This window comes from Schistocerca americana, chromosome 7 (assembly GCF_021461395.2).
Source record: "Schistocerca americana isolate TAMUIC-IGC-003095 chromosome 7, iqSchAmer2.1, whole genome shotgun sequence".
Classification (NCBI taxonomy): domain Eukaryota; kingdom Metazoa; phylum Arthropoda; class Insecta; order Orthoptera; family Acrididae; genus Schistocerca; species Schistocerca americana.
In genome coordinates, this window is record NC_060125.1 from 252,199,932 (window position 1) to 252,225,324 (window position 25,393).

At 36.9% G+C, this 25,393-nt stretch overlaps 1 protein-coding gene across 2 annotated transcripts in view; it reads left to right on the top strand.

Moving 5' to 3' along the window:
• Window positions 1-24,551, top strand: part of LOC124622654 (multidrug resistance protein homolog 49-like) — a 142,847-nt gene extending 118,296 nt beyond the window's left edge. For both annotated transcript variants that reach the window (XM_047148445.1, XM_047148446.1), the window contains exons 19-24: window positions 1,821-2,062; window positions 6,846-7,008; window positions 18,414-18,611; window positions 21,074-21,280; window positions 21,463-21,609; window positions 21,739-24,551. In XM_047148445.1, the coding sequence (XP_047004401.1) occupies window positions 1,821-2,062; window positions 6,846-7,008; window positions 18,414-18,611; window positions 21,074-21,280; window positions 21,463-21,609; window positions 21,739-21,942 (1,161 nt within the window). In that variant the 3' untranslated portion in view covers window positions 21,943-24,551. The remainder of the gene's footprint in view (window positions 1-1,820; window positions 2,063-6,845; window positions 7,009-18,413; window positions 18,612-21,073; window positions 21,281-21,462; window positions 21,610-21,738) is intronic.
• Window positions 24,552-25,393: the final 842 nt, after the last annotated feature.

A 25,393-nucleotide genomic window follows, 5' to 3' on the forward strand; every position in this document is an offset into this window, starting at 1 on the left:
GAACTGAACTGGACTCTTGAAGATAGATGTAAACTATCCTGAGGAAGTCTGTTAGCAAAGTTTCAAGAACTGGATTTAAATTATGACTCTAGGAATATACTACAACCCCTTCATATTGCTGACATAGAGATCGCAAGGATAGGATTAGAATAATTACTGTCCACACAGAGGCATTCAATCATTCTTCGCGCACTCCATACGTGAATGGAATGGGAAGAAACCCTAGTACTCTCATCCATGCACCTCACAGTGTTTTGCAGAGTATAGATGTAGCTATAAAAGTAGATGTAGATATTCCTGCCCATGAAAGTTAACCTCACATTGAAAGTCAAACACAGGTTAGCATCGAGCTACAGACATCTTTGTCAAGTTTCATACATGAGTGTGTATGCATCTTTTAAATGAGAAGTTGGAAAACCTTTACTATGGATTGTACCTCCTTTTATGACTTCTTCCAGTAAGGTTTCTAACTGTATAACTGTTTGAAAACTTGATGTAGCACATACTTGATTAATCACAAACCATGTGCCCTTGGTATTTTAGGTTCCTTTGTTAACATTACTCTATGTCTGCAAGGGAAAGAATAAAGAGGGAACAAAAGAAACGAATCACTCTATTAGAATTTAATCAGATATTTACTGATAGCAATCAAATTAGGTAGCATTAAAAAGTAGAGAATTTTACAATATGAGTTTACCTTAGCCACAATGGTTTATTGGGCATGGCCCTAATATGGAAGCAGTATGCTTATCAGCACACACAAGAGTAGCACTCAGTAAATTACAATCCTTATGAACACTTGACACAACTAAAGTTACATGACACTTAGCCATGAACTGAAACTATGTTAAAAAACACAGCATTATGTGGAAATGAAGTTTAGAAACAAAGCACAAATATGAAAAAATTGTGAAGCAGACCTAGAAAAATACCTGAAAAGAAAATGCTAGTGTCATGCAGAAGATTTCTTGGGGGGATAACCATGGATAATTGCATCTGTTACTATGTGTATATATAACATGCGTGACGTTATCTATTTTGCGGCAAGTGGACTGGTTGTGGAGAAGGTGGTGTTGGGTGGGGTGCTCCTTAGTGATTATCACATCAAAACTTAATTTTGACTATTTGCAAGCTTAGATTAATTTTTCCAAAGTGTATATCATCTTGTAATTGATGAATTTTAAATGTGACAATCTCCGTGAATATAGGAGGCATGTAAAATGATAAAGACTTCATTTGAGCAGTTGTATAGAATGGATTTTCTTTCACTCTCTTCATGCTTGCAACATCTTTTGCTGTTGTACAGTAATGTTTTAAACAGCTGTCCATTTTATCTATGATTATCAACTGGCTGTTTTATTAATGTGGTATAATTCACTGTACATAAAAAATCTCATAATGAACTTTCTTCATGTCTTAATTTTCTAACATGGAGAGGACACATAGACGAAGTCTATGACCACTTGAAATTGTAAAGAGGTTTAAGTTTTATAAAACATTGTTAATTCCACTTTTAGCTCCATTTATCTTTACAAAATACAGTTTCTACTTCCTTTTTGTTTTTGTTAATGCTATATATATTTTCAATCAAACTGCATTTTTTGTGTATATTTAACTAAACATTGGCAATGATGAATATGGCAACAATATTATTCAAGTAGTACTGAGACATTCACAATATTAAAACATCACATGTGTGTGCACGCGCGCGCCCACACACACACACACACACACACACACACACACACACACACACACACACATGCTTGAAAATGAGATGAGTGTTATCCGCTATTTTCAGTTTCTTCATTATCTTACAGGTAGCAGTAGAAGCCATTTCAAATATACGCACCGTGGCCAGCTTGGGTCAAGAACAATCATTCATTGATCACTACAACCTGTCTCTGCACTTGGCTGCTAAAGCAATGATGAAAAGAATGCGACTAAGAGGAGTAGTCTTTGCAACAGGCCAGACAGCACCATTCTTTGGTTATGCTCTTGCATTGTATTATGGAGGATATCTTGCTGTTACTGAGGGACTTCACTATAAAAATATAGTAATGTAAGTTTCTATAAAGCTTTTAATGAATACCATTCATCTTTTGTTGGGGCAGAAGCAGTACAACTATAAAAATTACAGATCATCAGATTATTAATTTCATCTATAATGTTCACATAGATGCAAACCACAGAATAAAAATTTTTACTGCAGTTGTGTGTGTGTCGTCTATTGTTCACGAAGACCTTAACGGCCAAAAGCTTTAATTGTGGGAGTCTGTTAAAGTTTTATTTATGTTTGTGAATTGACTTTGCCTAATGTACTGTATTTTATGGGCTATAAGAAGATAATTTAAAGAAAAATACATCTTTACTCCTATTATTAGACTGCAAATCCAGAATAAAAAAATTCTTAGTTTATATAACCAAACTGACTTTTAAAATCCCTGAAAATTGGCATCTGAACTTCCTTCTCCTCCTCCTTCTTCCTCTTCCTCTTCCTCTTCACCATCATTGTACGCTTCATATATAGATGGTCTTCACTGCCATCGAAAGTATTACTTAAGTCGCACTTACTGAAAGATTTAACAAAACTCTCTTCTCTCACCCTAGACCATGACTGTTTTATCCACTGATACACTTGTTTGATTGCATGATGTAAAGCTCCCTTCGGTGTGAATCCATGTTGGGTTTTGATCCGTCATCCATTTGTTCCAATCCTCTTTCATATACACTTCAAATGGTTTATTTATTGAGACATCAAGAGGTTGCAATTGTGAAGTAAGTCCTCCTGGAATAACAACAAGCTCTGAATTTCCCTATCCTGGTTTCTCTTTCACAGAATTTTTCAAATGACTACTAAATTTATCTATCACAAGAAGAGAACTCTTCTTCAAATAAAGTACCTTTCCTTCTCTCCCACACTCTGTTAATCCATAATTTCATACAAGCCTCATCCATCTAACCTGGGTAATGTACATGAACAATGACACCTGCAGTATTTCAGAAGGTCTTGGCATTGTTTTGTACTTGAAACTGACCACTGGATTAAGTTTAGTGCCATCAGCACAGCATGAAGGGGCAACAGTGTAGTGCATTTTTTTTTATATCCACTTGTTTTTATAGTTACAGTTTTAGCACCTTTCATGGTAACAGTTCTGTAACTTGGCATTATTGAATGTCACAGGAGTTTCACCCATATTCACTATATGGTTTAATACCACACTAGTTTTCTTTCAATGTTGAATAATAATGTAATGGAAAGATAATTATGATACCCCTGTGGCATTTTCTGGGATATTTTGGTTTTGGTTCACAAGCTAAGTGTTGGGTATGGCCCACTCGTCTTGTATAGAGGGTGCCTAAGGGATGCTGAGTTCTTGGAATGTTAGACAACAATCCAAGCAAATAACATTAGTAGTTTTATTTCAGTAAAGCAGATTTACAAAGCCCACGACCTTCATAAACCTGTAGCACCCACCAACTCCACCCTTAAAATCTGTTAAGTTCCATTGTCACACTAGCATGAATTAATTCCAGAGTCATTTCCGATGGTGTCCTTGAATGCACTTCAATACATCATCATCTACATTTGGCCACTTTGCATTTAGTCTTCTATTTGCACATTTAGTATTCCTCATTTTTTTTAGTTCTTATTTACTAGCCCACCAATCACGAATGGTTTCTTCTGTTGGTGGATGGCTGAAATGCCCCTCAGCTCCTATGTTTCCATGTTCTTGTGCATATGCTGCTATTACTCCCAGTTTATAGACCACATCATATGAATACCTTTTATTTTTTTCCATTATGAAACTAGCTACTAACAAAAATATTGTACTGTTACTGATAACACAAATCACTTTCAGTTCAAGTTCACTGGCACTGTAGACTGCAATGATGCATTAGAGGCTAAACAATGTTCTGGATTTGTGATGGCAGGGTGGGAGAGAGACAATGTTTTCAAGCTTGTAAATCCCAGCAACTTATGTTCGTTGTATCAGTCCACTGATGCTACCTGTTGAATCCAGTGTTGCCAGATAGGGCTAGGTTTCCCATGGCGTTGAATATATGGCCATTTTTAAGACTGGTGGGAATTTTATATCAAACACTGAACCTTTTAATTTCAAGTGTAAGACACACCTCAATTTTGGAGGCAGTTTTTCAAAGAAAAAAGTGTGTCTTGTGATCTGTAAAATACGGTAATAGCATTTTTAATCCAAAGGAGCACAAGCAATAGTATTTCCTCTCTTTCTGAAGTAGTTCTACTCCAAAGTTCCAAGGGGCAAATAGCTTGGAAATATTCTTCACTAGTTAAATAAATACTGTTTACCCTTTGCCATAGTTCTGGACCAAAATAAATTAAAGCCTGCAGTTTAAGAATACTTCAGAATATATTCTGGAACAAATTTGTTGAAATATTTACTTCCATCTGTTCTAAATGTCCCCTTTTTGTTTGATTCCCCCTTACATACGACATCATATTAATTTTTTCTCAAGTAAATAAAAAAAATTACTAGCTTCACTGTACAGGACTGGCACTAGCAGCTGCCAAGATATTAACTTTGTGACTTCTGATGCTCTGAATTCTAACAACTCTGGTTGTCAGAGGTTGTGGAAGTGTAAAATAAATAATCTATATACCAACAAAAATAAGTTTTACAAACTTAACTTATCGTTCCATCTGGTAAATCTCCCCAGACATGGGTTTCTGGGTGACTTTTCTGAACTGTACCACTTTCCCTGAACCGCTCCAGCCCTTTTCCTTCACCCCTCTTCCTTCCTCTTCAACTCTTCCGCCAGAAGATGGAGCCACTGGCTCTAAAATCTTGTGAGAGTTAAACCTTTGTGTGTGTGTGTTCTCCTGCAGTTGCTTGGTGAGTAGATTTTTTATCTATCCATTTACATTGCATTGTCAAAAATGAAAAATCTGAACCACTTGCAGTTGCGAATACTTGCCTAATCACAATGAGCAATATTTCATTGAGGAAACCATATCACTCACTTCTATTTAAATGCTTTCATTTTTGTGGTCTAAATAGTCTATTCCCAGAACTATTCTCTCACAACTTAAAAGGTACAAATTTCACACTAGCTTTCATATCAAGAAAGAGACTTGGTATCTGGTGTGTTTTTGGATTTGCCTAAAGCTTTTGACCCATCACCCAGTCAGCAATAACTGAAAAACTTGAAAGCTATGGCAAACATGAACATGCAGCTCAAGAGATAAAATCACATGTTAGTAACAGAAAACAGTATGTGACCACAGAAACGAGATGCAGATCTGAAATCAGGGATATTAAGCATGTTGTATCTCAAGTCTATGTACTTGGCCTACTTTTGTTCAACCTATATATAAGCTATATTGACGTCAGTGAGAACAATAACAAAGTACTGTATGCTGATGACATGACATAAGTAAATGTAAAAAAAAAAATCTGGAAACACTGGACATAAGTATGTTTATTTCAACAAATAACACAGTACAGTGGTTTATACAGAATGAATTGATTATAAATAGATTATATCAATAAAAGATAATGTTCATGATATTCACGAATAGAGAAAAGGAAGAGCACAGATATATTCATGGATGAAACAAGACTGGAGGAAGTTACCTCCATAAAATTTTTGGGAATCACATTTGACAATAAGCTCCAATGGAGGCAACATATAGTGTCTGCTGCAAATTAAGCACTCTAATATCTATTATGAAACAGCTTGCACATTAAACTAACAAACAACTCTCACGCACAGTGTACCATGCACTTTTTGAACCATCCTTACAGTATGGAATTACTGTTTGGGGACACTCCTGCAGCAATAAAACAAAAAGAATTTTTATATTGCAAAAATGCTGTTAGGACCATTCTCAATAAAAAATAAACAATCATGCAAACCTGCCTTCTGCAATCTAAAAGTACTGACCCTTCCAGCCACGTGCATATACAGATAGTAGTTTAATTAATCAAAGGAATACATTACTAGAAAAAAATGCTAATGTTCACTCATATGACACAACAAACAAAGGCCAGCTGAGAAGTATACCATACAGACCAAGGGATGTCGAAGGAGATCCTTGATACTCAGATATACAACTAGTAACACATTGTCCTAAGAGCCTACAGGACAATGTGAGTGAAAAAGACAATTCAGAAAAGGATTATTGAATGGAAAAAGAATTTTATAGTGAAGCTGAGTACATGTAACAACGAGGAATGCTAGTTTTGCCTGTATGTGTGTACTGTAGTCAGGAACATGTTGTAGGCACCATATGTTTTTGTATTTCCATTCTTTTGCCACCTGAGGTGAAGTTATTGCCAATTTGATGTTTTATATTGTAATGTGTAAATTAAACATTTTAAGACCTCAGATGAAGTTGACTTGTCCTATATAACAAGTACACACTCTATACACAATATAATTACATGAGACCAAATAAAACTCAAACAGCTACTCCCCTATTTCCTCAAAATCCACTCTGCCACTGTCACAGTAACTAAAGCTACAGTAAGACTGAAAGTTATATAACTCCTGAATGAATTTTTACTCTGCAATGGAGTGTGTGCTGATTACTTCTATTTGATTTTTTATACTGATAACACCGTATTCATCTGATCACAAATCCTGCTTTTCCTCCCACCACAATGCTCACTATATTTAACTTCTAACAATCCATGTCCCTTTTCAAATTCTTTAACCTGCCTACCCACTTAAGGGATACAACATTCCACACTCCAACCGAAAGAACTCCAGATTTGTTTTTCCTGATAAAAACATCCACCTTCTGCAGAATTACAGATTATTACAAAACAGCAGAGAAAAAATTAAGATTGCATATTGTGTTTCAGGGTAGCAGAAGCTTTGATTTTTTCGACATGGATGCTGGGACAATCAATGGCATTTGCCCCAAACTTTGGCGCTGCAAAACTAGCTGCAGGTCGTCTCTTTCAGCTACTCGACAGGAAACCACAAATTGAATCTGGCCCAGATACTGGCGAGGGCCTCATTTCAGTGAGTCAAACATGTTTAATTGCCTGTTAATTTAATAGTTAATTCATTCCTTGGTTCTTTAATTATATACCCTCAGTTATCTTTTTAATGCTGTAGTCAAAGCTACACAGCTTTGAAGATATCAAATAGAATTGCAATTTCATTAAATATTATATTAGGTATTCGCCCCTTAAGTCTTTCAAGTAAGGTATCAACAGTTCAGGGGACTAAACTATCAAGCATCTCAAATTTTCATATGTAAGCTGTGCATTAGATTAATAAGTTGAAAACTGTTCAAAAGAAAACAATTAATAGGTAGGGACTTAGTGTGTAGAAGTTTTCAACACATTTCTAGCGCAACTTAAAGGAAAGGGCATTTTGCAAAATAGTACTCTAGGTATTTGCAAAATTAAATAAAAAAACAGCAACTATAAATCAAAATATTGACAGTAGTGATGAAATAAATTATGAGATATTTGTAACAGCCCAAAAGATACAACAACTATCATACCTGAATATATCTTGCAGGCCATTAGTTAATTAACACTGGCAGGGTGAGTGAAACTTTTTCTCAAAATGTAATAGTAACCTCAGGCTTTTCACAGGTGATGCAGTTATCTATAATGAAATTCTGGCTGAAGAAAACTGTACATATTCATTTGGATCTTGATAAGATCTCAAAGTGGTGCAAAAACTGCCCACTTGCTTTAAATGTTCAGAAATGTAAAACTGTGCACTCCATAAAACAAAAAATACGGTATTCTATATGGCTAAGTTATCAGTGAGCCACAGCTGAAAATGGTTAACTAACAAAAATACTTGAATGTAACAATTTGTAGATATATGAAATGTAACACTCACATAAACTTAGCTGTAGGTAAATCAGCTGACTTTGGTCAGTTGGTCTAGAAAAATGCAGTCTGTCTACAAAGGAAATAGCCTACAAAGCACTTGTGCAACCCAGCCTAGAATACTGCCCATTTGTTTGGAACCCATATGATATAGGACTTACAGGGGATGTTGAATATATACACACAGAGGCTTTCAAGCCATCATTCTTCTTGTGCTTCATATGAGAATGCAACAAAAAATAACATTGGGAAGTACTCTCTGCCACACAATTCAAAGTGGTTTGCAGAGTGCAGATGTAGATGTCTTATGGAATCATCTTCCATGGCAGAGGTAACCATGCAAATTGCTGAAACCATTTTAAAGATCTTGGAATTCTTGTACTCACTTCTCAACAGATTTATTCCTTAATAGTTTTTGTTGCAGATAATAAAAACGAATTTTAGCTGAACTGGGATTTACAGTCACAATACAAGACAAAAATAATTTTTGTGTAGATTTTGCCTCCTTGTCTAGGGTTCAGAATTAAGCTATGTACTCTGATGGGAAGATATTCAACAAGCCCCCATCCAACACAGAGCAAGAAATTGCGAGTTCCTACCAGTTCGAAAGAAAATTAAAAACATATATTATTCACTCTTTCTCAGGATTACCTGCTTTCAGGGACTGAAAAGTTCTTTTAGCCATAGGATAAGTATTAGTGCTTGCTTCAAAGTTACATGACAAGTAGTAATTGTACTGTAAATGGGATTCATTGTTTACAGTTGTAGGTACAAATCTTTTTGAAAAATACCAATCTGATGAAGTAAATATTAAGCTACAGATAAACAGCAGCTGAGGTGGCAGCAGCTTTTACAAATCAGCAGCTTACTTACTGATTTTTTATTAAATTTATGACATATGCACAAATAGCATAAGCAGTAGTGTGATAGTTGGGGACAAAAGTCGTAGGATACTGATATGTACACATGTAGATGGTGGTAGTATTGCATACACAAGATATGGAAGAGCAGTGCATTGGTGAAGCTGTTATCTGTACTCAGGTGATTCATATGAAAAGGTTTTCAATTCAACATGATTACGGCCACGCTATGGGAATTAACAGACTTCAAACATGGAATGCTAGTTGGAGCTAGATGCACGGGACAGTCGACTTTGGAAACTGTTAGACAATTCAATATTCCAAGATCCACAGTGTCGAGAGTGTGCCAACAATACCAAATTTCAGGCATTACCTCTCACCACGGACAATGCTGTGACTGATGGCCTTTAAGTAATAACTGAGAGCAGTGGTGTTTGCCCTAGATGACTCGAAAACTGTAGCCTGGTCATATGACTCAAAATTTCATTTGGTAAGAGCTGATGGTAGGGTTTGAGTGTGGTGCAGACCCAATAAAGCCATGGGTCCAAGTTTACATCAAGGCACTGTGCAAGCTGGTGGTGGCTCCATAATCCTGTGGGCTATGTTTCCATGGGAAGGGCTGGGTCCTCTGGTACATTGACCAGAAATGGTTACGTTTGGCTATTTGGAGACCATATTTCATGGACTTTATGATCCCAAACAACAATGTTATCAGGCCACAACTGTTTGCAATTTGTTCGAAGAACATTCTGGAAAATTCAAGTGAATGATTTAGCACCCTGATTGTCCAACATGAATCTCACTGATCATTTAAGGGACATAATCGACAGGTCAGTTAGTGCACAGCAGCATGGCTCAATACTTCTGCAGTGGACTTCCAATGACTTGTTGAGTTCATGCCACACTGAAGATATTAAATTCGCTTTTCTGTGGGAACTGGCAAAAACCTTGTCTGCTGCTAAGGATACAGCTGCAGGATCAGATGCTATCAGGGTCTTTTCAGAAGTTCTGCACATTGTAAAGAAGAAGAAAATAATTTATTTTATAAAATACCTTTGCAGGCCTTGTATATAATCTCCACCCTTTCTTATGACAGTTTCCCAACATTTTGGCAACTTCTCTATTTCAGATGGGGTGCCTTCATTATTGAGTTAGTCCGATTACTCAGGTCACATCACTGGAAGCTTCATCAGTTGTATTAAAATGTTTTCCATGCAGCTGCTCCTTCAATTTGGGAACTAAATTAAAGTCTGGTGGGGTTATATAAGAACTGTACAGTATTTCCCATCCACATTTGTTGAGCAGTTCTCTCACTGATAGGGTAATATAGGGTCTTGTATCATTGTGCAAAAGGAGGACACTAGCTGCACATGTCAGGTCTTCTTTGACAAGTTTTCAGTTGCAAAATATTTTTCAAAAACTGCTTGTACTATGTGTGCGTTACAGATGTCACCTGGGGCACTCCATTTGTAGCTATGACTCAGTTTCAGCTTCCATTTTAAAACTGAATTACTCATGCCACAGCCATGCGAACTATAACCATCACATACATAAGTCTTGCTCACAACTGACATGAATTTTAACTTAATCATACCACTGTAACAATCATCCATGTGCAATGTGCACGATCTTTGAAGTGACCCTCATATTATGTATAGCATATTGTGAGCTGTGTAAAATCCTCATTGATCTCTCCAACTACAAGGACTATTCCAGATTAATAGAGGAATGACTCCTCATAAAACCAGAGAAGAACATAGTACCTCTGCTAGCAATTACCATAAATATTGTTAATATTTGCACCCATTCTTAGTCAGTTGCTAATTCAGTTATTTTATCATGTAGATAAGAAAACTTTCCTCTTTTGTAACTGAGTGTTTATTTTGTTTTCTGACAAAACATGTTTTACACATTCATAATAAGCATCATTTCACATGCAGTTTGCTACAGGAAAGGTTATGTGTAGTGAAATGTATAAATGCAACCTACTATCACTTGGAAATCTGTACTGTGTGCATTTAGCGCCTACAGAAGAACAATGGATACATGAAAAAATAGAAAAGGAAAAAAAAAGCGGGAAAAATAAAAACCACTGATGATGCCTAGCAAGAATAAGTGAACCATGTTTGGTTTGAAACAAAATAAACATTCAGTTGTCAAAAATGGAATTTTCTTGTCTACATGCTATACTTAGTTGCCATAAAGCAGTGTAGGAATGACCCATGCGAGGATGGGCAACTTCTAGAGAGAAAGCGACCCACTTCCAATTTGGGAAGTATCATTCTACACAAGACAATATAACACTAATGAAAATAGCTCAAAAGGAAGATTTACTACATAGAAAGTATCTTATAGTGGCACTCTTTGATACTAAAAAAGCATAAGACACTACAATGTACAAAGCCAGCTTCATATCTAGAGCTTCTGTGAAAAGATGCCAACTCATAGAAATCTTTCTTTGAAGAGCAGTCATAACGTTACCAAATGGGAGACTCTCAAGCACATATATGCAATAGAATGGTGTCCCTCGAGGGAACATTTTTAGTGTCAGCCTTTTCACCATTACTACAGAAAGAATCACTGACACAGTGAAGAGTCCAGTGATGACTTCTTTGTTTGTTGACAATTTTATGATTTGCAAAAATAATTCACCAGTTACAAATGATATTTTACAGACCACAAAATATAGGTTTCAATTTTCAACAGATAAAATATTGTGAGATTATTTTGATCATATTAGTCACATTTTTAATTAAATGGGACTCGCATTTAATGGGACCATTCTGGGTCTTGTAAATGATAAAAGGCTCGTATGGCTACCAGGCTTGTAAGACCTTAAGCTTTAGGCATTTTAAATGTCTCAACAGGAAGGTCAGGGTTGCAGACAGATCCAGTCTACAACAATTTTATAAAGTATTAATGTGCTCCCGTCTAGCCTACAGATGTGTCATTTATGGCCCAGTCTGAAATTCATACCTAAAGATGCTGAATGCAGTACACTATTTGACCATCAGACTTCCACAGCTAGTGAGCCACCACATTCTTTCCACTAAGAGCTTCTGACTACACAACACACGTTCCAAACTGTCAGCCAAAGACACTCTGGCTTCCTCTATCATTGCAGAACCTCCCACAGAGTGGCTGAGTGACTATTTCTAAACTATACATGTCAGAAAGCCATTAGGAATCCAGGTGAAGCAGCTTACAGTACAGAAGCAGCTTATACAGCAGATTCAAGGTTTCTTCCCAAGTACTGTTGCAAGCAACCATGTTGGCTGACAGAGGCTACAGATAAATTTTAAATCACTTGTGCACAAATGAATGCTGCAAATTATCTCAAACACACACATTCTATCTGTTTCAAATAAGCACTGTAATGACAAAGCGGTTGACACAGATGGCTCCCAGCAAGGGGATATACCTGCCCATTTCACAGTTTTTCAGACAATATTTTAAGGTTTTGTCTAGCTGTAGAATTCATTTTCTATGATGCTGAGTTGTATGCAGTCCTAATGGTTGTCATCGGATAGATGTAGGAAAAACCTATCCACATCTACTCTGACACAGGGAGTCCAGAGAATGTGCCCAGCAACGAATTTGATCAGGAAAAATGTAGGAAACCTTTTTTCTCCTACAGAACCAGAATAAAGAGATAGCATTCTGTTGGGTATCAAAATGAGTCGGAATTCACAGTATGAGACCACTGCCTCAACAATCAAGCAGGCCTGTGATAAGAATTCAGTGTTATCCTTTAAGGCTCCCCTTTCAGCAGTTATATCACTGTTGTGAAGGACAGCCATGGGTGTGTGTGAATCAGCTTCTGAAAGCCAAAAAATGATTTTCTGCATGAAATTGTTAAATGTGAAGTTACAAGTTTTCTGTTTGTGTCTCAGCTCATAAAAAGTTTTTTAACCTTATACAGTAATCTTGAAACATTTACATAATTTTTTTAGCAGGTCTGGTGTGTCGGAACCTGTTCTGTAAAGCAACTTGTTTCACAGCCATAGAGGTTTTGAATCTCAGCTGTTCAAACAGGTTCCTTCCATATTCTGTCACAATGCAATAGGAATTTGTCCTCATCAAAAAATATGCCTTAGAAAAATTTCCAGTCTTTAAGGGCACTACAGTTTTTAAACATTGGCAAAATAGCCAGTCATGTATTGGTTTCAAATTTGGTTTTTGTTAATTGCTTATGGCAGGGCAAACGTGTGTAGGACTCGATATTAGCCCTACCACGCACCTTTAGCCATCAGATGTCTTTAGGAATCAGTTACCAGATTAAATATTTTCAATTCAATTGTGGGGTTTAATGATGCCTACTGTGATTTAGGCTGTTTGGGGAAGAATCTTGGTAAGGAATATCATGTAACAATTGGAGGTCAAGGCACAATTTTGGAACACAATCCCAATTATGTAACTGAAGACATAACTGGGCACATTGCTGAGAATCCTCTTCAGACTAAAGAGAAGATTGAGCTTTTGTCACTCTTTGAGAGTACTATGATAATCCTTGCATGAAGTGTTTTGTGGAACATGTTAATGTAGAGCTTGGAGGTTTGCTGAAAAGATCTGGGAGAGGGAGGGGAGTAGGACAAATGTCCATGTAAGAGTGTCACTGAAGCATCGCCCTATTTAGTTCTCATACGAACATATCAGAAACACCACAAATAAAAATTATGAACTATCAATATATATACAGAAAAATGAAAAGGCAGGTGGAGTATCAGCTGACATGTTTTTATCAGAACATTAAATGGGAATCCCTGAAATCAGACAGGTACATCTTGATAAATATAAGCTACGAGAATATCATACTCATGGAGAACCAGTGAGAAGATAAGGAGTATTGCTATATATACACTACAAAGTGGAGTTGAGTTCCAGAGTTCTGAATCAATAAACACTCTAGCTAATAGTACTGATAGTTTATAGGCCACTCGCAGGAAAAGAAGTTAGAGACAGTTTTTAATACAATGTTATTATAAATGATTGAAGTGATTTCACAGATTTGCTATTTGACATATTGTCACAAGGCTTTGTACACAAATATAAAAACTCAAAAAGTTTTTTTGACATATTACAAGTGTGTTATATGCGTGCCCTATTGATTCTTCAGATATCAAGTCAATAATCAACTTCTTCCCACATTTGGTGCAGTATGTCCCTATCAATCTGTACAAAAGCACTGTTGATGTAAGCTCGCAGTTCTGGTGGGTTCATTGGTAGAGGAGGCATACACCCTGAACTTTCATGTAACCCCACAAAAAAGTCACGTGGGGCGGAGGCCATGGCACGAATTGTTGATCATCAACTCCACTATGACCGATCCATGAGTTTCTCTGTTTCCTGTTTATGAATTCATGAACATTATAATGAAAGTGGGATGGAGTACCATCCTGGTGATACATTAAGACTGCGCTTCTGTCTCCAGTTGTGGCATGAGCCAATTTTCCAGCAAATCTACAGGGTGTTTCAAAAATGACCGGTATATTTGAAACGGCAATAAAAACTAAACGAGCAGCGATAGAAATACACCGTTTGTTGCAATACGCTTGGGACAACAGTACATTTTCAGGCGGACAAACTTTCGAAATTACAGTAGTTTCAACAACAGATGGCGCTGCAAGTGATGTGAAAGATATAGAAGACAACACATTCTGTGGGTGCGCCATTCTGTATGTCATCTTTCTGCTGTAAGCGTGTGCTGTTCACAACGTGCAAATGTGCTGTAGACAACATGGTTTATTCCTTAGAACAGAGGATTTTTCTGGTGTTGGAATTCCACCGCCTAGAACAGTGTTGTTGCAACAAGACGAAGTTTTCAACGGAGGTTTAATGTAACCAAAGGACCGAAAAGCGATACAATAAAGGACCTGTTTGAAAAATTTCAACGGACTGGGAACGTGACGGATGAACGTGCTGGAAAGGTAGGGCGACCGCGTACGGCAACCACAGAGGGCAACGCGCAGCTAGTGCAGCAGGTGATCCAACAGTGGCCTCGGGTTTCCGTTCACCGTGTTGCAGCTGCGGTCCAAATGACGCCAACGCCCACGTATCGTCTCATGCGCCAGAGTTTACACCTATATCCATACAAAATTCAAACGCGGCAACCCCTCAGCGCCGCTACCATTGCTGCACGCGAGGCATTCGCTAACGATATAGTGCACAGGATTGATGACGGCGATATGCATGTGGGCAGCATTTGGTTTACTGACGAAGCTTATTTTTACCTGGACGGCTTCGTCAATAAACAGAACTGGCGCATATGGGGAACCGAAAAGCCCCATGTTGCAGTCCCATCGTCCCTGCATCCTCAAAAAGTACTGGTCTGGGCCGCCATTTCTTCCAAAGCAATCATTAGCCCATTTTTGAGATCCGAAACGATTACTGCATCACGCTATCTGGACATTCTTCGTGAATTTGTGGTGGTACAAACTGCCTTAGACGACACTGCGAACACCTCGTGGTTTATGCAAGATGGTGCCCGGCCACATCGCACGGCCGACGTCTTTAATTTCCTGAATGAATATTTCGATGATCGTGTGATTGCTTTGGGCTATCCGAAACATACAGGAGGCGGCGTGGATTGGCCTCCCTATTCGCCAGACATGAACCCCTGTGACTTCTTTGTGTGGGGACACTTGAAAGACCAGGTGTACCGCCAGAATCCAGAAACAATTGAACAGCTGAAGCAGTACATCTCATCTGCATGTGAAGCCATTCCGCCAGACACGTTGTCAAAGGTTTCGGGTAATGTCATTCAGAGACTACGCCATATTATTGCTACGCATGGTGGATATGTGGAAAATATCGTACTATAGAGTTTCCCAGACCACAGCGCCATCTGTTGTTGAAAATTGTAACTACTGTAATTTCGAAAGTTTGTCTGCCTGAAAATGTACTGTTGTCCCAAGCATATTGCAACAAACGGTGTATTTCTATCGCTGCTCGTTTAGTTTTTATTGCCGTTTCAAATATACCGGTCATTTTTGAAACACCCTGTAGATACATATCTTGTAATAGTCATTCTGCAGAAGAAAGAGGGACCATAAACTTTAAGCTGTGAGACTGCACAGAGCACATTAACTTTTGGTGAACCTAGAATGTGCTGCATAATAAAATGGGGATTCTCTGTCCCCCAGGTTTGCATACAGTGCCTGTTGACTAAGCCATTCACAAAAAAATCTTGCTTTATCACTGATGTAAGCTCGCAGTTCTGGTAGGTTCATTGGTAGAGAAGGCATACACACTGAACTTTCATGTAACCCCACAAAAAAGTCACATGAAACTCATTTTCTTCCATAAGCTGTCACAACTGTGCCAAAAATTCAAAGCATCTAACTTTGTTATTGGGAGTCATGCAGAAATTGCAAGCGGTAAGGCTTCAGCTTCAGTCATTTCCTTAAGATTTCCCAAACACTCAGGTGTGGTAAGTTCAACTCTCTACTCTGCTCATCGACTTTGTGGGCTATGTGTGAAACTTGCCCATGCATGGTCAACTGTTTCCTCACTCACTGCAGGTCAACCCATTGATTTTCCCTTGCAGAGGCATCTTGAAGCTTTAAATTGCACATATGATCTGTGAGTGGAGTTGGCAGTTGATCAATCTGTTTTGAACATAATTCTGAAGCGTCATTGCACTGTTACGGCTAACTGATGTGAATGTATTTCAAGCACAATCTATACTTTGCTGGCACATGTTGCCATCTCCCCTAACTGCTCTGCTGTGCTCTCAAGGCAGAAATCTGAAGTGTGGCTCAACAATGCAAAACTTTTTGAGCTTTTTATATGAGTTTTGACAGTATGTCAATTGATGTAGCTAAAGTGAATTTATGAAATAGCTTCAATCATTTACAGCAACCTTGTAAGGTTATGTAGCCTTAACTGAAGAAACACAGTTTGTGGAGACTTTATAGTGCAGACTTTCTATCAGATAGTACTCACTGAGTACACCCTCAGTTTGTAAATGCCCCACTTTGCATTATTTCCTATGGTTCAGTTCCCACTGAGGAGTGAAGAACAGTAAAATTTCTATTTTAACCCCACTACTTTCAGTGATTTATATACAACCATGACAGGCTATGGCTTACAGACCATGATGGTCAGTATTATAAATGATAACTTGATCACAGTACTAAGAGAAAGATTTTTGGAAGAACACAGGGCAGAGATTTATGAAGCAGACAGTGTAGATGGAAAAGTTAATTGTTTCTTAAACGTATTTCTGAAGCGCCTTTCACTCTTATTTTTCCCTGTAACAAAGAAGGATAAAATTAAACAGAAATAGGAACAAGGGATGGATATCCCTTGGGATTGGAGTATCTTGTGTACTGCGAGGAGAAAGTACTACAGAGGAGCACCGACTTCCGACGTTGTGGCTGCCAGGTTAGGTTGGGTTGGGTCGGGCCAGGCCGGGACTCGATTGCCACTAGTACTATAAAATCTTACAATTTACCAATAAAAAGAACAAATATATAAAGTATGCACAAAAAATAAAACACAACAACAAAAAGCAGCAACAATGTGAAAGATTATTACACAGGAAACAAACAAAATTTACCAATGAAAAGTAAACTGAGTTAAGACAACTGGAAGTACAAATAAGTTCCACATAGACTGTGGGTCCTTACCTATGATTCAAATGGAATTTTATATTGTAACACAAAAGTCATTATCAGGTTGCAGTCAAGCATTTGGCAGGAAATTGGAAATCTGTAGTTATTAAAACACGAAGAATAAGAATACCTAATTTGCTTCTCCTTCTGTAATTTATCTGAATATTTAATTCCAGTTCTCACTAATATTTATGTTAAATGGGTCTTAACTTTTCCAGTATACACACAGCTGGTTCTATCCGAAGAATTAAGACAAAAAGAGAAAGAAACTGTATTTGAGCTTTTTCAGTGTCCCTGAAAATATATGCAGAACTTCCGCTAAGTGTATCAGCTCATAAAGCTTGAGGGAGAACATTGAGAATTTGCAAAAGAAAGCACCTGGGGATATGTACACAAAAAAGACTATTTGTGAAAAAAATGTTCAAGAAAAGCAAGGAAAAATGGATTACTTTCTAAAAATATTCCGGCACACTGTTAAAAATCCAATTGCATAGTAGTGTTCTATTTACATGTTGTTACTCTGCTTTTGAGTATCACATGGCATGGCATGACAAAATATACTAGAAAGCAGCAAGTCCTCAAAATTTTGATGATAACTTAATAACATTCTGCTTTTAATCTGATATGCAACTCTTCAGTAATTAATAAGCTTTCAGGCAAAGTTAGAATAAGGTATCCAATTTTTTTAAACAAATCAAAATTATTTTTATGTGCCTAGTCTTTCTGAACAAGGAAAATTTTCAACAGTTTCAAGGTTACCATAATAAATCCCCCCCCCCCCCCCCCCAATCCCCAACAAATTAATTGCTGAACACAATTTTTAATAATGAACAAATATCTTTCAGTGAAGACTTCATTTACTAATTCCTTTCATGCAATTATTGCGTCCCATTAGATAATTTCAAAATTAAAGCTATTACACAAATGGATCACAAGTAGTTTGTGAAGATTGACGTTTCTGAGTTATAAATTTGTCACTAAATGACTCTACAAGGTGCTCCAAGTTGTTTTTTGTGTAAGTTAGAAGATTCACCACATTGATTTACAGATTTGAGTATGTTAATGCTAACAATAACTATTTCATCTACTTCATTCTACAGACTGATGCAGGTGCAAGAGTTGGATATTCAAAAGTGCACTTTCATTACCCAACAAGACCAGAAGTAAAAGTGTTAAGGGGACTGAATCTACTCATACAACCCGGAAAAACAGTAGCACTTCTGGGGCCAAGTGGATGTGGAAAATCAACTTGCATCCAATTGTTGCAGAGGCTCTACGATCCTATGTTTGGAAAGATTGTAAGTATCATTGTCTGTATAGGTTCTGAGAAAATCATTCATTTTTGTTGTTAATAGTCCATTATTTTACTGCGTTACATGTTGGCTCTGAAAAAATAGTTTCTCACAAAAGAATACCAGTTTCATTGTAGTGGTATTGTTAACCATGCACATTTCAATAAGCTAAATAACAATAATTTCATGTGGCTCATTGGCCTGGTGCAAGCCTTTCAACAGATGTGACTTCAGCAACTTGCATGTCCCTAACATACCCTAGTCATCCAACTAGGGAAAGGGGACCTACAGAGTAACATGGAAGCTGAACCACTTGTTGCTTTTGGCAACTCCTCACCTTGTTGAGAGGTGAAGGCTAGGTTAAGACGATGACTGAGAAAGTATCATAGTTGCTCAGGGTTTTCCCCATACCAAAAAGAGTATACATGAGCAACTGCCTCTAGAGTTCCATTATCACCATAGATGCAAATTTCAGCCATTCCAAGCATTATAAAATGATAGGCACCATATTCTCACTTATATTTAGCTGTGGACCAAAGCAATGTAATAAGTGTAAAATAATTATTTCCATTTTCATTATTGTTTGTTGTGACACACTTATCTATTTAAGCTTTAAGCCAAATTTGACAGAGAATAACACACTAGCCTAACACATGGTGGGCAGTGATACAGAACGTTCAGACTGCACTTAATATGATAGATAGATATACTTTCTGATCTCTTAGACCATAGTGAGGAGGTCTTAAAGTATATAGAACAGGGTATAAAACAAAAATACGTATTCAGTTCTCAACAGTTTGACTTTATGGAAAAGGAGTCAATGGCGGCTGCTGTAAGTGAGGCAGTAACGAAGCAAGAAATACTCCAAACAATTTTGTAGCAGCCTTAATGGTTCATATTGTTGAGTTGGAAACTTCTGATTGTCCGCAGTTTTTGATCAACTGAGGAAGTTGCATTGTTCTAAAGCAGTACAGTATGATTACTGCCAGTACCGTGCACTTCTATGTGAACTGTAAAATTATGAATTAATCATACATCTTCATCTAAATCCGGGCTCTAAAACTACCGTGAAGTGCACACCAGGGGGTATGTCCAATTGTACAACTTGTTTCTTACTTCCAATATTATTCACATTATAAATCCTTCATTATTGCAATACATTGTTCTGACTTCCTTTTAGTTTGATCCCATTATTCTGTGATTTATGAAAATCATTCTTTCTCTTCTAAAATCTTAGAGAAATTTTTCTGTAATTCTTATGTAGTGTCAGTGTTATTACAAACACTGATTTTTATATTTGTCTGTTCAGTTCAGTAGTAGTGCAATTCTGATCTGGTCAGTACAGCTTATAATCAAATGTAGAAGATTGGAAGGGAACGAGAAATATAACAGTATGAATAATAGTAACATGTAAAGGGGCTTTTGTCAGTTTAGGCTACCTGCAGGGCTCATTGCAAAAGTGGAAATAAAGACTAACATACAGAATATCCATACAGAACCAATTAAGTATCTTTCAGTTACATAGTTCTAAGAAATATGCTGTATAATCAAGACTTATCTGCATGTAAATGTGTGTATGTGTGCATGTTTTAGAGTGCTATTTGTTTATTTATTCTGGGTTTACTCTGTCTGCAATATAGTCTCCATTGTCACCTATTTCATAAAATTAACTACTATCCAGACCAGCTAGTAAAATCTGGATAACTGTGCTTCTGCTCTTGTTAGCAGACTTTTTCTCCTTTGCAGTGCCTTGAGTGCTGGAGGCTGAAAGAGAGCAGGAATGCTTCTTGATTTTTCGCATTGACCAAAAATATTTCTTCTTTCAGCATCATCTATTTAAAGCTTCTTTACTCATTGAGTAAACTGTTCTCACATGTACGTTTTACATTTGTATCACAGACATTTGGATACAAATATCTTGCACAGTGAGATTACATTTTGTCTGGCAAAACAACCAAAAATATAAGACACAATGACAGTTTTGTTCATTCTTCTATGACATCACTTTACTTATTGTGAGCACCATTCTTCCACGGCTGCAACACACCTCAAAGCTGCAACATATAAGAACAGGCAACCTACAGCAGGTGGACCTGCTAAACTCATTGTCGTATCTTGCAGATAGGCTGCACCTATGTACCTTGCATTACCTGCACATAATAATAAACAATTTCTCTAAAAATATGCTATCCAAAACTTATCTACTAATGAAAATGTTTATTAAATGTCACATCCTTCACTGTTTAGAGGCACTGAGAGCGTAAACATCATTTTCCCTAAAATGACATGTTACTGCCCAGTGTGTGCTTCATAATACTGTTTAACAAGGAGTAATCTAAACTGTAGTTGTTTATAAAAATCTGTTCATTTATCACCACAGCGATGTGCCACTTTGTACTTCAGTTCAGTTTTTAAAAAATTGATTTTCTGCTTCATATCACCGATTAACCTATGAACATGTGTTACAGGCTCTGGATGGACATGACATAAATTCTCTGTCCTTGAATACTCTTCGTGGTCAGCTTGGAATTGTATCACAGGAGCCTACCCTGTTTGATCGAACAATTGCAGAGAACATTGCATATGGTGACAACAGCAGAATTGTGCCAAAAGATGAAATAATAGCTGCTGCAAAGGCTGCAAATATTCACAATTTTATTTCAGCCCTTCCATTGGTGAGTAATACATGTCAAAGATCTGTACACTCCATCCCTTAAGTCTGATTACTGCTACCTCTTGCAATAAATTTACTGCCAGTCAAAACATTTTAACATCTATGAAAACTTGTTTGTTCTGAATAACCACTTGATGTGGCAATGGACGGAAAGCTTATTGTTTTAATTATGTTGCACAATAGGGTTACGAGACTGGCCTTGGTGCAAAGGGTGCGCAGCTTTCAGGTGGTCAAAAGCAGAGAATTGCTATAGCAAGAGCCTTGGTCCGGAATCCAAGAGTATTGTTGCTTGATGAGGCTACATCAGCTCTGGACAACCAGAGTGAGAAGGTTAGTATTATCAGATTCTAGCAATATATTTGAAATCCTTCACTACAATTCATGTTACTGCTTTTAGTTCTTTTACTGTCAAGAGTTAAATGCATTGTAAGTAAAAAAATGTTTAACTGTCTTCCTTAGGTAGTACAACAGGCCTTGGACCAGGCATCAGAAGGTCGGACTTGTATTACCATAGCACATAGGCTAGCAACAGTGCAGAATGCAGACACCATTTGTGTGCTAAACAATGGAACTATTGCTGAAATGGGAACACATGAGCAGTTACTTGCCAAGAAAGGACTTTACTTCCAAATGCACCAGCAGTCTGCCGGAGAACCTGTGTGACACATTAAAAAAGATGTCCAGTTCTGTCATGGCAGAACCATAATGTGTTCTCTTGTCGTCGTGAGAGACAAATGGCTGGCATTTCATTTTCAGCACTTTGGGATTTGGCTGTGCAACTGTGGCAGTTAGATACAAGTATTTGCAATTGATGCGACCTATAAACACATCATCAGACACTATCTGAATCCCAGATGGTGTCATACAATATCAAAACTCATAGTTGTACTCCTGTGGCCATTGAGTAAACTTCTGTGAGTCATGTAACTGCACTGTAATTGTTGTTCTTAAGCTGTGATACATGTAAGATGTTATTGTTTCTAGGTCAGTAACATTGCACTTTTAAAAAGTCTGAAGGAACAATAACAGCAGAGATGAGCAACCAGAAGTCACTTTCTATAATATGAACTCTTCAGCTTGTTTTTCTTACGCAGAGGAATTGTAATATTGTCTGTACCACATCAGTATTTTTGTGAAAATTAGAGGGTAATAATTTATGTACAAATTTTTGCAGCACACAATTAAAAATGTGTGTTGATTTGTTGGCTATTTTTATATTTGTTAGTATGGTTTCATTCCATTGTCATTAGAAAGTGAAAATCAGTGAAACTCACATGGAGGAAGGTGCAAGTAGAGTTCAGCAATGGTATTAATTCATATCTACTGCATTTGTAAGCTGTACACTGGTCGTTTTTGCGAAATGCATCATCATCATATTCATGTGTTTGCAGAATTATTTCACCCATTAAGTGAGGTATGTTCTTGCTTGTTTAATTTTCACTGAGACATTTACTTAAGCAACATGCTCCATAATTGATATGGCAATAATAATGTAAAAGTGATATTAAACTTCTGAGCCTATAAGGCTTAAATCCAGTGTAAAAATAACAGTGATTAAAATCACATAAATTATTAAAGTGTAAAAGGATACAAAATAATTTTGTCCTTTTTAAGTAAAGAAATGATGTTTTATAATTAAGCTTTTCAATTAGTCCGTATCGGATTGAAATTATTATTGGATGTACAGGCATATAATTATAACATGTTTCTTCTTACATGACCTCAGTTTTATATTTGTTGTTGTTTTGGTTCAAGAGAGTGAAGTATAAACTCTGAAAGCCCAACCAACTGAGAACGTACATTTTTGCGTTATGTATGGAATGGGATCAAAGGATACAGTGAATGAGGATACAAATGTTCAAGTTTTTATACAATAACTTTACACCAAAATGTGCAATATGTTGCTAGAAAATGGAAGAGATACAAGTATCATCTGAACTTCTAGTTAGTTGGACATGTCAATTATTACTGCAAAGGGATAAAAATCAAACAAAGGATTAAAACATTTGCGTATATCTGAGTATGGCAGTGTAATACCTGTATATATTAATATAAAGATGGAAAAATGTCATTCCATGTACAGTGGAAACATATCTTGAGGCAGCAGCAATAGAGTGAACGTTCCAAGGAAAGAGACTGTTTGCTATTATGATTGTATAGATTCCCAAGCAGTGAAATCAATTGTTAACTCAAGGGATTCAAAGTGCTGTTGAAAAAGGCTATAAAAGAATCCCCATATGAAATGATTAAGACTTAATGAGTATTGAGTTATCTAAGTTCCTGAGTGTGCACTTTGACAATAATCTGAAGTGACATAATATATTCCTTAACTTTATTTAAAAAAAAGGTTCTGTCTCTTATAATGTGTGTCTTATTACTTCTGTTTGTGATACTGGTATAGTCAAAGCTGCTCAAAAGAGAGTGAATTGTTATGTGCAGGGTACACCCTAGGCATTCATACAGAAACTTCTTTTAGAAAACTAAGAAACCTCAAAACAATATACATTCGCTCATCACGTGGTTTTACATATAAGAATCAATTCAAGTACAAATCAAATAACTCTATATACAAACACAATACAAAGAGAAAGCTTGATCTACAGTAAACTGAAGAACCTTAGCAGAAAGGAGGGAATTATGCCAGCAAAAGAGAATTCAATGACCTTCCTCGAAATATTAAACTCACTGTAAATGGATCTTTAAAATTTAAACAGCTTCTTGAGCACCAGGGTTTCGTGTCAATAGTGGCAAAACATTCTTCCCTTACATGTGACATTTAGAGGACATTATTATCTGCTCATTATTTACTACTATTGATTTCTCAGTGCATTTTTATTACCGAATCAATATTATAAACATAAACAAGCTAGGAGTACAACTACAGAAAAACTTTTTTTTTTTTTTTGCATTTCCTCATTTTCATTTTTGCATTACATTATTTTCTGTAGGTTCTGTAGTAAGCCCTATTCTCTCGATTGTTTTCCTGCCCTTAAAACTTCATATGTGTAACATTTACCACATTTTGCACTACTGAACCATTCCCACAAGCTTTAACATCACTTTTCAAATTGATTTATGTGGAAAGTACATTGTGTTTCTGCTCATATTTAACCTAAAGGACAACGCATAGCATAAAACTGAACAGTTTGTTTCAGAATCTAAATCATTTTGGGTTCTAGGAGAACTTTAGGTGGCATTTCAGAGCACTTTAAAAATGTTTCTGCAGTGTTTTATCACCTGTCTGTACAATAAACTAAGATAAATAATCAAAAGCAGCATTTCAATTTGTTATTCCTCATAAAGCCAAGTCATATAATGCACAAAACAATACACAAGAAAAAACTGATTTCAACTTAGCATGATCAGTTTGTCCTAACTACACACGATTATCACTGATGTGTTCTTCTGCATTCTTCAGTCGAGTTTGTCACAGGGCTGGTATTAGGACTAAGCAACTCAAGCACCAGTCCAAGTGCAAAATCAATATACATGGCGTATCATAATTAGGAACAAAAACTGACACAGCTGAAACCATACTATAATAAAAGCAGAAAAATTTAGATTAACTTGCATTTGGAAATAAGCAGTTCGCAAGATAACTGTGAGTACATGGTTACGAGCCATCACTGGCTTCAATATAAAATACTGTCATAATTAGTAGATATGTATTTGAAATGTAAACTTTTCAATTCAGTCTCCAAATTTCACCCATGGCCTACATTAACATAAAATACAATAGCGTTTCAGCATGTTCACATGTTAGAATTCACTGTACACCTGTACCTATTAAAGAAGGTATTGAATGTTTCATACCCACATTTGGCGGAAATACTGCACTCTTCTTGCTGCTTCAGTTCTTCATACATATCAACGGGAGTGCTGTGCCTTTCATCTCAGACAGAAAAACTTGAGAAGACTGAGGTAGGCTGACTTTGGAGGACGAGTCACAGGCTGTGCTCAGTCTATCCACCTTGAACCATACTGTCATGTTAAATCTCATCTTACATCAGCAGCAGATCATGCTTGTGCCTCATCACGTGTGTACCGCATTCTCCTACGCTAAGCAAGGTAAGTCAGGTCACACTATGCAAGTTAAGTTAGGTCATGGGTGAAA